This window comes from Marmota flaviventris, chromosome 2 (genome assembly GCF_047511675.1).
Source record: "Marmota flaviventris isolate mMarFla1 chromosome 2, mMarFla1.hap1, whole genome shotgun sequence".
Lineage (NCBI taxonomy): Eukaryota > Metazoa > Chordata > Mammalia > Rodentia > Sciuridae > Marmota > Marmota flaviventris.
In genome coordinates, this window is record NC_092499.1 from 77042398 (window position 1) to 77058506 (window position 16109).

Consider the following 16109-nt stretch of genomic DNA (forward strand, 5'->3'; position numbering starts at 1 on the left):
ATGACTGTTGGTTTTATTCTTTAAACTGTACTGATGTATTTGGTTGTAATGATATTATTAATAAGTGATTGACATAATGTTTTGTATGGGCCAAATATTATTCCAAGTATAACTTACGTAATCGTTATAGCAATCTGGTGGGCTGGGTTCTATTGGCCCCATTTTATGGTTAAGGAATCTGAAGCCCCCCAAAATTAAATCATTTGCTCAAAGTGGAGGTGGGTTTTAGGCCAGACTTTTTCATTCCAGAATCCATGTACTTAACCAGTTGACTCTGTTCCCTTGCTGGTTTGTATGCTTTTTTGTATAGTAGATTTTAGAATGAAAGGCATTTTTTAAAAGAAAAGAGGAACAGTGGCTCTTTAGAACTTATGTCTTATTCCCTTTACCATTACCTGGTGAAATTTATACCATTTTTATCTATCTCTAGTCATTTTTTAAAAATACATCATTTTAATGTTTACCTTCTCCAAGGGATACCAGTAGCATTACTGTGATAGTATTAAGTTGTTTGATTTTTTTTTTTTTAAGTTGTAGATGGACACGATACCTTTTATTTATTTATTATTTTTTTGTAGTTGTAAACTAACAGAATACCTTTATTTGTTTGTTTTTATGTGAGGACTGAACTCAGTGCCTCACAAGTGCTAAGCAAGCGCTGTACCACTGAGCTACATCCCCACCCCACGTTTTCTTTTTATTCACATTAGTACGTTTTAAGATTAATACAAGGAACATTCCCAGTTTTTAGTGTAGGTTAAATATTCCTTATCAAAAGTGCTTGAGGGGCTGGAGATGTGGCTCAACGGTAACGTGCTCGCCTGGCATGCGCGGGGTGCTGGGTTCGATCCTCAGCACCACATAAAAATAAAGATGTTGTGTCCACCGAAAACTGAAAAATAAATACTAAAACAATTCCCTCCCTCCCTCCCTCCCTCCCCCCCCCCCCTTAAAAAAAAAGTGCTTGGGAACAGAGATATTTCAGGTTTGGGGATATTTGCACATATATAAAGAGATATTTTGGTGGAGGGACCTAAGATTAAACAAGAAATTATCTATATTTCATATAAAGCTTATTTTATATATATATAACCTGAAGGTAATTTTATCCTGGCAGGAGTCAAGCACAAAGATCAGGTGGTAATCTCTAGTCGTTTTTAATAGAGTGATATTTTGAGCTCAGTGGTTTTGGTTCAGGTAGACACTTATCAAGTTGAGCATTACTAGTTTAAAACCATGCCAGGTTGTCTAGTATTTTTTTTATGTTTTGTTATCCAAATTAAGACTGTTCTGAATCCTATCTTTGAAGTTTAAGGTGATTAAGCATTAAAAGAACCTTTATTATAAAATTATTTTACTAATAAAGCCTCATGACAAGAAAGACCCTGAGGGCAGCAACTAAGTGATTGAATCAATTTCAAATTTTCTAAATAGTGAAGGATATTACTTATTAAAGCTACTGGGGCTGGGGGGTATTTCTTATTTAGTCCTAGAAATATTAATATCAATGATAATGGCTATATCATATCAGAGTCTTGTAATTCTACTTGTTATCACCAGATGTCTCTCTCCTTCTACTTTATTTCATAGGATACAGTTTATTTTTCTTTTTTAAGGCCTTTTTACTACCACCACACCCACAATGTTGGCAAGTGAACCCAGGGGATTCATGTGCTATGCAAGAGCTCTACCATGAGAACTACCCCTAGTTCTTACAAGTTAATGTTCAGATTATGATACTGCTTCCTTCTGTCTCTTGTTCATCATCCTTTTATTCCATCAGTTAACCTGTTTTCCTCTTTTCTTCAGCTTTTTGAAGTGTCTGTCTTAACTTTGTTTACATTAAAACAAATAAACCAATTTGTAGTGTTCACCTTTCCCTCTGATTATTTGTACTTGCCCCTCTGTTCCCAATCTTTTCCTTCCAAATCATAGACAAGCTTCCTGAAAAGGTCGTAGATATCTTAAGTGATTTGGCTTCCATTTCTCTCTGCAATTCGGTTTTACTTCTCCCTGTCCCTCAAGAGCAGTTATCAAGGTTATTAATCAACTCATTACTGAAATTATTAGATACTTAATTTATAAAGTCTAACTCTTCCTTAGTTTTAAATATGTTCTACTCTCTTTTTCTTAAAATTATATTCTGATTTTCCTCCTACCTCTCTGCCCAATCTTTAGTCATGTTTGCAAGTTTGCTTTTCCATTATCTCTTAAATGTTTTTATATTCAGAGTTTCTACCTCAACTTTCTTCTTGCCTTTCACATTCCTGTATGATTTTTTTCTCCCAGTGCTAGGAATTGAACCCTGGGCTTCATGCATACCATGCAAATCCTCTACCACTAAACTACATCCCGGCCCTTCCTGAACAATCTTAAACTGCTGTTCAGTGATTCCTAAGTCTGTATTTCAAACCATACCTACTGCCCAACTCTAATTCTATATATTATGACTCATTAGACCTTAAAAATCAGTATATCCCACACTGAAATGATTTTCACACATTCCCTGTGACCATCCTGTCAGATTTGTAAGAAACTTGAGTATCTCCTGTGATCCTTTCCTTTTTTCATTTCACTATCTCCATCCAACCACATCCAGTAGATAAGCAAGTCATCTTATTTCTGCCTCTTAAGTATCTCTTGAATCCAATCACTTTTTTCCACATCCTTTTCCTTAGTCTGATTACTATCATATTTTCCCAATGTCATTGCAGTAATCTCCTTCCCAGTTTCATTCTCCTGGCAGTAACCAGAGCAGTCTTCCTAAAACACAAAATTTTATACTGTTAACCTGTTGCTTAAAAACCACTCCTTTTTATTCCTCTGTCATGTGTAGATGTACCCTCAAAATGATTACAAGAGATTTTATAATCCCACTGTTGCTTATATCCTGCCATCTTATCTTTGTTTTCTTTCCCTTCTGGCTTTGCAAACATGCTATTCATCTAGCCTTTCTTCACCCCATCTTTTACCTGGCTAATTGATTTCAGCTTAGGTGCTACATTCTTGTAAGCTTTTCTTGACCTCTGAAGATTGGTTTAAGTGTCATTCTCATAATCTACTATAGCTGTTTGAGTTTACCTCTAACATGATACTTATCCTTCTTGCAATCCTAGCTATTTTACCAAGCTGTAAACTTCTTTAGGGCAAAAACTTAAAAACTTTGTCTTTTACCTTTTTTCCCCTCCTCTACTTTTTTGCAGTACTAAGGATTGAACCCAGGGGCATTCTACTACTGAGTTATATTTCCAGTCCTTTTTTTTTAAGTTAGTTAATGATGCTGGGGATTGAACCTAGGACGTGTGCATGAGAGGCAAGCACTCTACCAACTGAGCTATATAGCCCCAGCCCTATTTTGTTTTATTTTGAGATAGGGTCTCACTAAGTTGTCAAAGCTCTCCTTGAACTTGTGTTCCTCCTGCCCTCTTGGCCTTCTGAGTAGCTGGGATTTCAGCCTTGTGCCACCAGCCTGGATATCCCCTACCATTCTGCCTCCAGAATTCTTAGCACATACTAGGAACTTGATAAGTATGTGGTGAATGTGTGATATATTTAATGTACACTTTTTTAAAGTTAGACTTTTTAAGTGACAAAATTCTTTTTTTAATAGTAACAGCTTTAACATTGTTTCTTTTTGCAGAAAAAAATTGTCTCAAGCATGGCAAGTAAACCAAAACAGGATGATGATGGAAGGATTGCAGCTAGAAATCGCCTAGCTGCCATAAAAAATGCAATGAGAGCGAAAATTAAACAGAAAGAACACTCGGAGGCAACCGCCCCTGTAATATCAAAAGAAGTTGACAAAATAGTATTTGATGCTGGGTTTTTCAGAATTGAGAGTCCCGTGAAATCATTCTCAGGTTAGTTTTGTTTTTGCTGAGACTTAAGAGAAATATTTGAGGCAAATTTATATAAAACACAAAAAAAGTTTTTGATATGAAGAGTTGTAAACGCTATGACTTCTCAAACAGAATAGACTATGTGCTAATTCACACATGCATGCAAATTTTATTTTGATGAGTATGACCAGATTGGTTTAAGGGGGGTTTACTTCATAAGATTGAGTTTATATTTTGTAAGTGATTTCACAGCTATTGTTACCATATAACCCCACAATCTAGAAGCTTAGGTCACAAGATCCTAAGAGGTAAGGATAATGATGGAATAAAGAGAAGTTGTTTTCTTCAAGCAAGAAGTTGGATTAGAATTAAGATGAAAAGGTGAGCATGGTGGTGCATGCCTGTAATCCCAGCAGCTTAGGAGGCTGAGGCAGGAGGATCATCAGCAATTTAACGAGGCCCTAAGTAACTCAGTGAGACCCTGTCTTTAAATAAAATACAAAAAAGGGCTGGGGTTGTGGCTCAGTGGTTAAGCACCCCTGAATTCACTCTCTAGAACCCCTCCCCCCCAAAAAAAGATGAAAAGTAGTTTGGACATTAAACCCTTACACTTCTATTGTGTTTTAAAACAAAGCTTATGAAAGGTAGAATTGGTATTTTCACTTGAGTTAAAACTCAAATATTTTGACAGAGAGTAAAAGTACTAATTTCCCAATTTTAAAGGATTCTAGTGAGGTTTAAGGGTGTAGCTCAGTGGTAGACCTCTGCCTATCATGCAAGAGAACCTGAGTTCAATCCCTAGCACTTCAAAAACAAAATAAGTAAAATATTCTAGTATAACCATCATTTAATACTTTAGGAAACTAATTTTCTAACTTTTTGAATAACTGTTATTTCACAGATCATTTTTATTAAACATGTATCTCAATTAAAATTATTTATAAGCCACATATGTCCACTAAGAAGTCTGTGTTCACTAATTTTCTAAAAGTAACCCTAAGCTTCTAATACTTGCTATCTGATACTTTCATTAAGATGTAAATATATCACCTTGTTGGACACCGTGGCTCATGCCTGTAATCCCAGCAACTCAAAAGGGTGATGTAGGAGGATAATGTGTTCAAGGCCAGCCTCAGCATCTTAAAAAATAAAGAGGGGTGGGGATGTAGCTCAGTGGTCGAGGCTCCTGGGTTCAGTCCCCAGTACTGTTATTTAAAAGAGGTATAAATATATCACCTCAAGTATGTTACAACCTTCTTGTTGGTTTTGATATCATAGCTGGAGTGGCTTTGATTTGTTTTCTCCCTTTAAGCAGCTGAGCTCTCCATATGATGAGAGTCTCCCACCACTACTAATAGCATGGCCCCATACTTTTTAAGGATCCTAGTGGTTTCTGCAGCTAGGAACTCATCCCTCTCTGTTCTTTCAGGTACACAACTATACTCAACTCCATCCTTATGAATAGGGAAGGTTTGTGAGAAAAACTGATCTTTTAAAATTGAAGTATAATGCTTAGTTTCTGTGAGGCTTATTAGAAAACAATAGTCCTTGAAGGGGCCCTTTCATCCCATTTGCCAGTCCCTAAAGGCCGTCACTTCAATTCTTATGGTAGTCTTTTTTTTAAGATATTGATGAACCTTTATTTAATTAATTTATTTATTTATATGTGGTGCTGAGAATTGAACCCAGTGCCTCGTACATGCTAGGCAAGCACTCCACCATGGAGTTACAACCCCAGCCTCTTATTGTAGTCTTTTGGTATTATTTAACACTATGTTTCTAAACAAGGTTTGATTGTTTTTCAGAAACATATAATTTTCTTTTGGTAAACTTTCTTTCCTGTATTTCCTCAACTTTTCTCAACATGATTTCCTCAACTTTCCTGCTGGCTATAATGTTTTTAATTTCAAAGAGCTCATTCTCATTCCCCAATTGTTCCATTTTATTATTCTGCACGTGTTTCATGAGAACACTATGGATATTAATAACACTTTTATGTTTTTTCCCCTAATTTAGTCAGTATTTGTTTCAAGATACTTTCATGTGTTTTTCTCAGAAGTCTAATCCTTTACTACTTGGTTATGGTTAAGAATGGGTAGTAAGTAACTGGCTGGAATCTGTGTACAAGGGTTATGCCTTTACTGTGGGGGCAGGTAGCTGGGCCATTGTCCTGGGAACCTATACTTTGCTGCATTTAAATCTTTTCTCATAGGCTACTTAGATTCCCCATAGAAGATTTTTCTCATCTGCTATCTGGATGCTATAATTTTGGCTGCCATCCATTCAGGAACCATGTAGAGGGGAAAAATTTCAACAGATTATTTGTAAATAATCACTTACTGTCCTTATTTTCAATATAGTGACCCATCTCACTATACTGAAAATAAGTGATACTGATCAATATAGTGATACTGTATCTAGTATCCCCCTAAGCCAGAGACCTTCTGTTTCAGATATTTCAGAACCCCTCTAGTTTGTGTGTGGGGAAGAGGTTATTGGCTCTACTTTGCAGAATGATCAAAGAAATATAAGCTCTAATAATCCTTTAAACTAACTTTAAAGTCCTCTTCTGTTTTTAGCTCCATTTTTATCTCCACTTTCAGAAATACTTTGGGCCATTGATTCTTTTGAAGTGTTCTATGGTAGAAATTGAGTGGACTCTTCTTTCCTGATTGGTGGCTTAGTATAGTATTCATTTGCTGGGTTCTAAGCAATATCCCACTTGGCCATAATACATAACAGCTTCCAAATTATTTTTGTTATTGTTCTTTTATTTCCTTTGTCCTTGTAGACTTCTGCCTTTTAAGATTACTTCTGTTAATGTTATAGTAGTGAAATGTTAAATGGAAGCATAATCTAATTTGAGGGTTTAGCACTGTCTTTAATAGAAAATTCCAAGCATTGACTTTAACAAATATTATTTGACAGAAAAAAAAGTAGGATTTGCATTGTCTTATGGGTTTTAAAGAAAAGTGAATGAAAGAAATTTTTGATTTTGAGGTGATTTCACTCGTCTTCTAGTACTTTCCTCTGAACATCTTTCTCAAAGACATGGAACACCTAAGTCCATCAGCAAAGCCGTACCTGAGGGCAAAGCCGGTGAGGACCTTCCAAGAAAGATGATATCACCGGAGAATCCTCATCCTCAGAACATCAAAAGTGAATGTGTTGATAAGAAAATTTTGTTTTCAAATATTTCTGAAAGCAGGTATTTCTTTAACGTGTTATTAAGAATTTAACAAATGCTAATCATATTATATCATTTCAGATTATTAAACTAGTAAAATATGCCTGGAATATATTGTTAATTAGATTTCACAATGATCTATAACATAGGCAAGTCATGCTTTCTATGAATGAGGGGATTGAGATTTAAGATTTCAGATTGGAGCTGGGCATGGTAGTACATGTCTGTAATTCCAGATACTCAGGAGACTGAAGAGGGGAGGATCACATAGTGAGATCCTTTCTCAAATAATAAATGAATGACTGGGAATGTGGCTCAGTGGTTAAGCACTCCTGGGTTTAATCCCCAGTACTAAATAAAATAACAATTTATCATCATTCTTCCCTTTCCTGTCCCCCAACTAAATTGCAAAGGCTGGTCTTGAAATTTTTGATCCTCCTGCCTCAGCCTCCCTAGTTGTTGGGATTAAGGGTGTGTACCACCACACCCAGTCCAATTTATTATTGTTTCTCAAAAGCCAATAAGTTCCCATAGTATGTACTGTAGATTTTTGTCTTATACTGGGAAGATCAATAATTGCATTTGAGTTATATTACAAATGTTTTTTTAAAAAATGTTTGATTGCTGGGCTGGGGTTATGGCTCAGTGGTACAGTGCTTGCCTAGCATGTGTGAGGCACTGGGTTTGATTCTCAGCACCACATATAAATAAATAAAATAAAGGTCCAACAACAACTAAAAAATATATATATATATGTGTGTGTGTGTGTGTGTATATGTTTGATTGCCAAAAATAGTTCAGCAAGAGCATCTTAGTAATAAGCAACTTTGTACAGTAAAGACAAAATGAAGTTAAAAAGTAGAAAAAGAGAATGAATTTAAAAAACTTCAAAAACATTGAGACACATATTTCTAATAAAATACAATGTAAGATCTTAGATTGTATTGTATTGTAACTAGAAAAGGTGAATTAAAAAAAACTTCAGAGACATTGAGATACATATTTCTAATAAATTACAATGTAAGATTTTAGATTGTATTGTATTATAACTAATAAGACAATGTAGCCAACTCTAACTACACAATAATTGGATTGTTCAACTTACAGAAGTCAATTTCATCTTGACCTGTCCCTTGTGTATGGCTCTAGAATTGGCTAAGAAAGTCTTGCCAGTGCAGCTACATTAACCTGGCTGACCAGACTGATGACCAGCTCAGGAGTTTCTGGGGAAAAATACCTTGTTTAAGGCCATGCTTTAGTCACTATAGTCCATTATATCTCTGTCAGGCTGGATCTTGGACCAGGCGCTATCTTTGACCACTTTCCTAAACTAACTCTCTCCATAAAGGATAGATTTAAAAGGCAAGTCAAAAGAACAATATGCTTAATTAGTGGAGTATAATGCATTTTTTCTTTTCTTTTTTAGGAATAGCATAGTAGAAGATGTTCAGTGTCCTGGAGTACAAGGTTTAATTGAAATAAATCATGTAAGTCCTATTGTAGTAGATAGTCCAGTATATCATCTATTTATATCATTCTGTGTAGCAATTCCATAAGCAACACCTAGATTTTCCATTAGAAATTATATTAGTCCTACAGAATGATAATTCTTATTTCAGTGACCTTTGGCTTATTTGAAAACCTGGAGCTTTTTGTATTTTTCATCTCATATCAGGATGAATATGGAACTAACAAAAAGGAAGAAATTTCCGATATTGAGGAAAGAATGGAACTAAATTCTTCAGTTACTTCACAAGATGTTTTGATGACTAGCCCTGAAAAAAATATACCATCACAAAATAACATCTCACAAGAAGTTAATCCTTCTCAATTGGGTAAGATTGTCTAAAATACAAAGAGGCTTTGTTGAAAAATGAATTTGGATTTAAGGTATAGATTATAAAAAATATGAGTACCATTTTCTAAAGATAAAGGTTGTGAAATTGAACTTTCACAATAAATATCTGAAATTAGTTTATGAGGTGGGCATAGTGGTACACATCTGTAATCCCAGTAATTCAGGAGGATCTCAAGTTCGTGGTCAGCCCTGTCAACTTAGTGAGATGCTGTCTCAAAATGAAAAGTGACTGGGGTGGGGCTGGGGTTGTGGCTCAGAGCAGGATCACTTGCCTAGCATTCATGAGGCCCTGGATTTGATCCTCAGCACCACATAAACATAAAATAAAGGTATTATGTCCACCTACAACTGAAAAAAAAAATTGTTTTAAAAAAGGGAGGAGGGCTAGGGATGTAACTCAATGGAAAAACACCCCTGGGTTCAATCCCTAGTATCCCCCCACCGCAAAAACAAACAAACAAAAAAAAACACTGGTTTATGTTATTGTATTCTACTCTTAACCCCAAACCTTGAGAGAGACCTAAAAAAAAAGAAAAGTATACTAATCCACATTGGAGAGAGGAACATTTTACATAATACCTACTTTGGAATCCTTCATTTAACAGCATTTTCTGAAGTCTCAGAAAAACTCCAAGTTTCTTAGTTTTTATCTTTAATACATATCTCCAAACCTGTCTTCAAAATATCCTCTATTTTTTCCTCCCTAATGCCTACCGTTTTTTGTTTTTTTTTTTTTAATTTTTTATTGTTGGTTGTTCAAAACATTACATAGTTCTTGATATATCATATTTCACACTTTGATTCAAATGGGTTATGAGCTCCCATTTTTACCCCATATACAGATTGCAGAATCACATCAGTTACACATCCATTGATTTACATATTGCCATACTAGTGTCTGTTGTGTTCTGCTGCCTTTCCTATCCTCTACTATCCCTCCTCCCCTCCCCTCCCCTCCCCTCTTCTCTCTCTGCCCCCTCTACTGACATTCATTTGTCCCCCTTGTATTATTTTTCCCTTTCCCCTCACTTCCTCTTGTATGTACTTTTGTATAACTCTGAGGGTCTCCTTCCATTTCCATGCAATTTCCCTTCTCTCTTCCTTTCCCTCCCACCTCTCATCCCTGTTTAATGTTAATCTTCTTCTCATGCTCTTCGACCCTACTGTTTGTTTTTTTGTACTAGAGATTGAACTGAGGGGCACTTAATTACTGAGTCACACCCCCATATACTTTTTAACATTTTATTTAGAGAAAGGGTCTTGCTGAGTTGCTTAGGGACTCACTAATTTGCTGAGGCTGGCTTTAAACTTGCAGTTCTAGTGCCTCAGCCTCCCAAGCCACTGGGATTAGAGGTGTGTGCCACTGTGCTCAGCTTATACCTACTTTTGTTGTGATTGCTCTACAAGAGAAAAAGGGTCTTATGCTTTTGTTACATTATAATGTGTGCTAGTTTCATCAGTTATTTTCATCTGCTACTATGGTTGTGGTCTAGCTGGGACCTAAGATAAAATAAAATGGTTTAACTATGTCCAGGCATTTAATGTTCTCTACGTGATCTTTGTCAGCATCTTTTAGGTATCCTTAATATTATAAGCATGAGACTGATCAAAGAAGACACTTTTTATGCTGAAATTAAGGATAAGAATATTACCAAGAAATTACTTTTAAAATATAGCATAAAATGATCTATGTTTTTGTCTTAGCATGTGATATACAGACCTTTTGATAGCTTTCAAGTTATTACCCATTTCTAACATCCTTGACTGCAAAAATATTATTTAAAGTTAAAAATTATTTTTTCTTGTTTCTCAGTACTACTTGATAATAAAAGTGTCTTTACTGAATGCCACCTTCTTGATTCGGTAAGTTTTCGAACTTAATTTGACAATTCCTTCTATTCTAGATTTGTTTTATAAAATGAGTATTTTCACTTTGTGTGCAAGGCTTAAAATTTGTCTTACTGTTTTTGCTTACTCTGAAATCCATTCATTATTCATTTTCTAAAAATGGAGAAAAAATGTTCTATGTTTATGTACTCTAAAATATAGTATGTTTTAGTATTTAAAGCCTGAGCATTTATTTTCCTTTATGATTTATATATCAAATTTGATATGAAAAAATTAGTTGAATACTTGAATGTCTAATAGTGGCTTGGATTATGCTAGGTATTTCTAAATCATGCAAGGAAAATACAAGGTTAACTTCTACTTATCCAAAACACACAGTGTGGGCAGGGGTATTGTCCTGTCTTCAATCATCCTTGGTTATTTGCATCCAATTCTTTTAGATAACTATGTTTATGTCCTTGGTCTTAAAATATGAGAAGTTCATTAAATTGAGTGCCTCCTTTGTGGTCAGATTTGGGCTGCCTTGTGTCTCAGGAGAAGTTGAGTCAGAAGTTGAGCCACAGCATATACTTGTAATCCTAGCAACTTAGGAAACTAAGCCTGGAGGATTGCAAGTTCTAAGTCAGTCTCAGTAACTGGTGAGGCCTTGTCTCAAATTAAAACATAAAAAGGGCTAGGGATATGGCTCGGTTGGTAAGCATCCCTGAGTTCAATACCTGGTACCAAGAAAAAGGATTTTCTTCTTGGTCTTTGCTTTCCTTAATCACAAACTGAAACCTAGAGGATCGGGGAATTCAGCATAAGCCAGTTTATATAAACCTGATTTAATCCTGTTTCCATATCTGAACTCTGGATTATTGGTTCTAATAATATATAAGTAAGTCTAGGAGTTAATAAGTCAAAATATTCAATTTTTTATATTAATATGAATAAAGGTACCTAATGATAAATTGATAAATCTTTGATTTCCTGTGATTTGTTTTCTCATTTCATAAATGTTAGATATTTAAGTCCACCTGTCTAGTTAGGCCCAAATTATTGCTTGCCCAGTAGTACTATTTAAAACCGAAGTAGAGTTTGAAGGGAAGGAATAAAGGATCCCAGCAGGATCACACTCTAGTAAAGGGCTTATTAAATATTGTTATATGGTTTAGAATTTGTGGAATCTGCATGAGTTGCCTAAGATATGGTCATAATTTTATTCATCTTGTGTATACTGCCCAATTTATATATATATATGTATATATATAATTTTATATATATATGTAAATATTTTTATATATATCTATATGTAGATATAGTTATATGTGTATGTGTGTATAACTTTAGGAACAAATTCCCAGTTTTGTTTCAATTAAAAAATTATTTGAAGTTAAGTTTACTAGAAAGTAGCAAAGTCATGTTACTAGTAATGTAGTATTGTTGCACAGGGAAATGTATTTGTTATTAATTGATCTATTAACTAGCCATCTTGAAGATTTACTTGGTAAAACTTTTTTTTTTAATATGAAATTTTCCATTTTTTTAATAATATATTTTTTTAGTTGTTGATGGTCGTTTATTTTTATTTATCTTTTTAGTTGTAGATGGACATAATAGCTTTATTGTATTTATTTTTATGTGGTGCTGAGGATCGAACCCAGTACTTCACAAATGCTGGGCAAGCCCTCTACCACTGAGGCATAACCCCAGCCCTGAACCTTTATTTCATTCATTTATTTATATGCAGTGCTGAAAATCGAGCCCAGTGCCTCATACATTGAGGCAAGTACTCTACCACTAAGCCACAATCCCAGTCCTTGCTAACTCTTGATGGTTACTTTAGTGATTTCTCTAAATTTGTTCTTTAGCCAGGCCTAAACTTCAGTAATCAGGTGGAGAGGCGACATCAAGAACATGCCAGACACATCTCCTTTGGTGGTAATCTCATTACCTTTTCACCTCTAAGGCCCCTCAGTGGAGAAAAACCAGAAGAATTTTGAATTTAAAAATAAATCCAATGCTGTGAAATATTTGGAGACAATTAGAAGTTTGATGAAGATGTATTTGTGTTCACTTCTATTCAATCCATTTATATATTGTCATATAATGTTTTAGTATGTGTTAATCTAAGTGTATTTTAGATATACTATTTCTCAGGGGAAGTGGGAATATTTTGTATATTAACCACATAGAATAAAAGGTATGTTTCACCTTGTGTCTTTTGTCTAAAATGTATAGGTTTAAAGCTAATTATACTTACTTAGAGCTTATAAAATTTGAGTTTAGTTAAAATATTAAATTTTAACCAACATATTTGCATCCTTTTATACTTTCTTCTTAATTTGAACTCTTAAATTTGTTGATGTTAAATAGCTTGGAGTGCTACAGTTTCAAATGGTTAAATTATTAGAAATGCCCATTAAATCCTTGCTTTTTTCTTTTCACTTTCTGCTTGATGAGACAACAGCCATTGCCTTTTTCTCTTGAAGAGAGACTCATATTAATCACAAAATGTGTTTGAAGTATATTCTCTTTTATACACTCTCTTTAACTATAGGATTGTAAAATGCATAGCTACAGAATAGCAGAGCACCAAAAAGACTCAGTAGCTGTAGCTAGTCACCAGGTCTGTTATTTATGTCTGAAAATGAGTTGAGGATTGGAGGCATTTACCAAACAAATAGGAATTTTATGCCTGACCTTTTAAGATTAGGGGTTTTCAAATGAGAAAAGGAAACATGCTTTCTTTCCCCTACCCCCTGACCCCCAGCACGGGCGATTAAGCCCAGAGGCATGCTACCACTGAGATTATCCTCAGCCCATTTTATTTTGAGTCAGGGTCTCACTAAATTGCTTAGGCATGTTCCACCATGTCCTACTTTTGATGTCAGAGGAAGATGTGTTAGGCTGTGGGAAAGTTGGTACTTATTTACATACTTATTTTTGCAGTATTGAGGATTGAACCCACGGGATCTTTACTACCTAGCTATATCCTCTGGTCTTGCTAAATTCTGAGGCTGACCTTGAACTTGTGATTCCCCTTCTCAGCCTCCTGAGGTGCTGGGATTATAGATGTGCGCCACCACAACCTGCTGAAAGATGGTATTTATTATCAAGCCCAAGTAAGCCCTAAATAAAGGCAGTGTGAGGTGCTGGCTTAGAAGAATATTATCAGAATGCCTCCTCTTCAGTAGATTAGTGAATAATTCAAACAAGCCTTGCAGAAAAAAAGGAAATATACATAAAAATTATGGTTTTCTAAGGGCCCACAACCATGAACACCTAAAATGTTAATACAGGGTAACTCATGACTATTTATAATCTATATAGAGCAATATACAACATAATAGTAAAATAACATCTGTTCTCAAGAATAAAGCAGAGAAGAGTAAGTCATTGTCAGCAACAACAAAAAAAAAAAAGCAAGATTTTTTAAGGTAGGTTTAATAAGGTATACTTTTGAATAATTTAGAAAACTTTTAGCTGTTTAGGTATTCATAGACCTGAGCCCCTAGAAAACCAAAATGTATATATTCTTTCTTCCTGGCTTATCTGAATTATACAAATGAGTAATGGACTCATACTAGCCTAACAACTAGGAAACTTGTTATTTCCTGGGTTATCAGGTTGATTCTAAACAGTTCAATGACTGCCCCAAGGTCCACATTCCATTCTTATTTTTCTGTCATCTTTTGTGTCAGCTTCTAATCCAAGGCTTGGTCCTGTTGGGGTCTTAAGATGGTTGCTAGTGGCAAGCAGCTATGTCCTTCCCTTTGGCCTGATTAGGCCAACTAATGCCACATTGAAGTTGACTTCAATGACTAATCAGGATTCCTTATTGAGTCTGGAATCATATCTGAATAAAAACATGGCTGGTAGAAAACAGGTAACCATCGATGTCTCCTATTATTGGGTTATTGGGCACTAGACTTACAAGGTATTAGGGAAAATTTTAGAGACAAAATGAAAGAAAACTACTTGAGTAAAATAAGAGCCTTTCCAAAATAGAAAGGAAAATTTCTATTTATTGAGGGCTTACTATTTGACAGCCCTCTTGCAAAATTATTTTGTGTAATGTTATAGTAATGCTACAAGAGATTTTATAGATAAAGGAACCAAGGCCCAGAGAATTTAAGTAATTTTGTATAAACCACATTTTTTTTCCCCTCCAAAGCTATACTCTTCCATTGAATCTCATAAGTAGGACAGTCAACACTAAAACGTTAAGATAAGGAATTTACATAGTTTTTGAAATATGCTGTGTATATGTTATCCAAATCCCTCTTTAGGATCCAAAGAACTATACCACTGGCCCACAGCCCTCAGCTTGTCTACTTCCTCATCTGAGGACAGCCATTGCACCCAAGGTCACACCATTTCTCCTGTGTCTTGTATTTTGTGCTTAGTGATTGACTGAACTGGGGATGTAAAGGCCTGGCTCCCTTAAAACTTCAGAATGCCCCCAAGGGTGGGCTTAGACATTGCTGTTGAACTCCCTCTGCCCGATCATGTTCTTGTCCCCACATGTATTGATTCTAAGTGCCTTCCATCACAAACCTTGTATTCTACTCTGCTTCCCAGGACTCCTACCCTGTGATAATTACTAATTTAAATTATTTAAGAAGATGATATTGTCGAAATAATAATAGATAAAATAATGGTTTTCTGTAAGCTGAAGTAGTGAGAACTCATCCAGTTCCAAAATTTTTTGAATCTTCGGTTTTACTAGTAATAAGGAAGGGTAGAAAACATAAGAATATTCACATGGGAACAATTAAATTTTGCAAACTAAGATTTTTTTTTCTTCAAATCTGAAAATTTTATAAAAACCAAGACATGGAGATAGTCTCATTGTTTACAAGAGATATAAAGGATTAAAAAGCAGTCAAAAGAAAATGTAGTCATGTGCAACATAATGACATTTTGGTCAGTGATAGTCTGAGATCTTGTGGCCCAGAAGATCATGATGAAGATGAATAATTTGGATTGCCTAGTGACTTAGCCCTTGAAATGGAGCACACCCTATTACTTGTTTGTGGTGATGCTAGTGTAAACAAACCTGCACTGCCAATTGTATAAAAGTATAGTATACTCAATTATGCATACTACATAATACTTTATAATAAGCAACTTTGTTAGATTCGTTTTTACTTTCTATTGTTATTTTTGAGTATATTCCTTCTACTTGTTAAAAAAATAAGGCCACTATAAGGCAATATGTGGGGTTAACACAGCAACCTCAAGTGCCTCATATTTACCTCGTTTCTTTCTCTTAAGTACATTAGCAAATATAGAAAACTCAGGAGCCCCTAAGACAGTATTAATATTGCTATGTATTTTTCCATTGTACATTATCTTTAATAAACTCCAATTAAATGACATGTAAGACAGGTAA

General features: G+C 35.0%; 1 protein-coding gene across 2 annotated transcripts in view; it reads left to right on the top strand.

The window, feature by feature from the left end:
• Dlgap5 (DLG associated protein 5) overlaps window positions 1-12925 on the top strand; it is a 38710-nt gene extending 25785 nt beyond the window's left edge. For both annotated transcript variants that reach the window (XM_027929564.2, XM_071607285.1), the window contains 6 exons: window positions 3641-3860; window positions 6861-7047; window positions 8453-8513; window positions 8702-8861; window positions 10698-10747; window positions 12583-12925. In XM_027929564.2, coding sequence (XP_027785365.2) covers window positions 3641-3860; window positions 6861-7047; window positions 8453-8513; window positions 8702-8861; window positions 10698-10747; window positions 12583-12714 — 810 coding nt within the window. In that variant the 3' untranslated portion in view covers window positions 12715-12925. The remainder of the gene's footprint in view (window positions 1-3640; window positions 3861-6860; window positions 7048-8452; window positions 8514-8701; window positions 8862-10697; window positions 10748-12582) is intronic.
• The last annotated feature ends 3184 nt before the right edge of the window (window positions 12926-16109 follow it).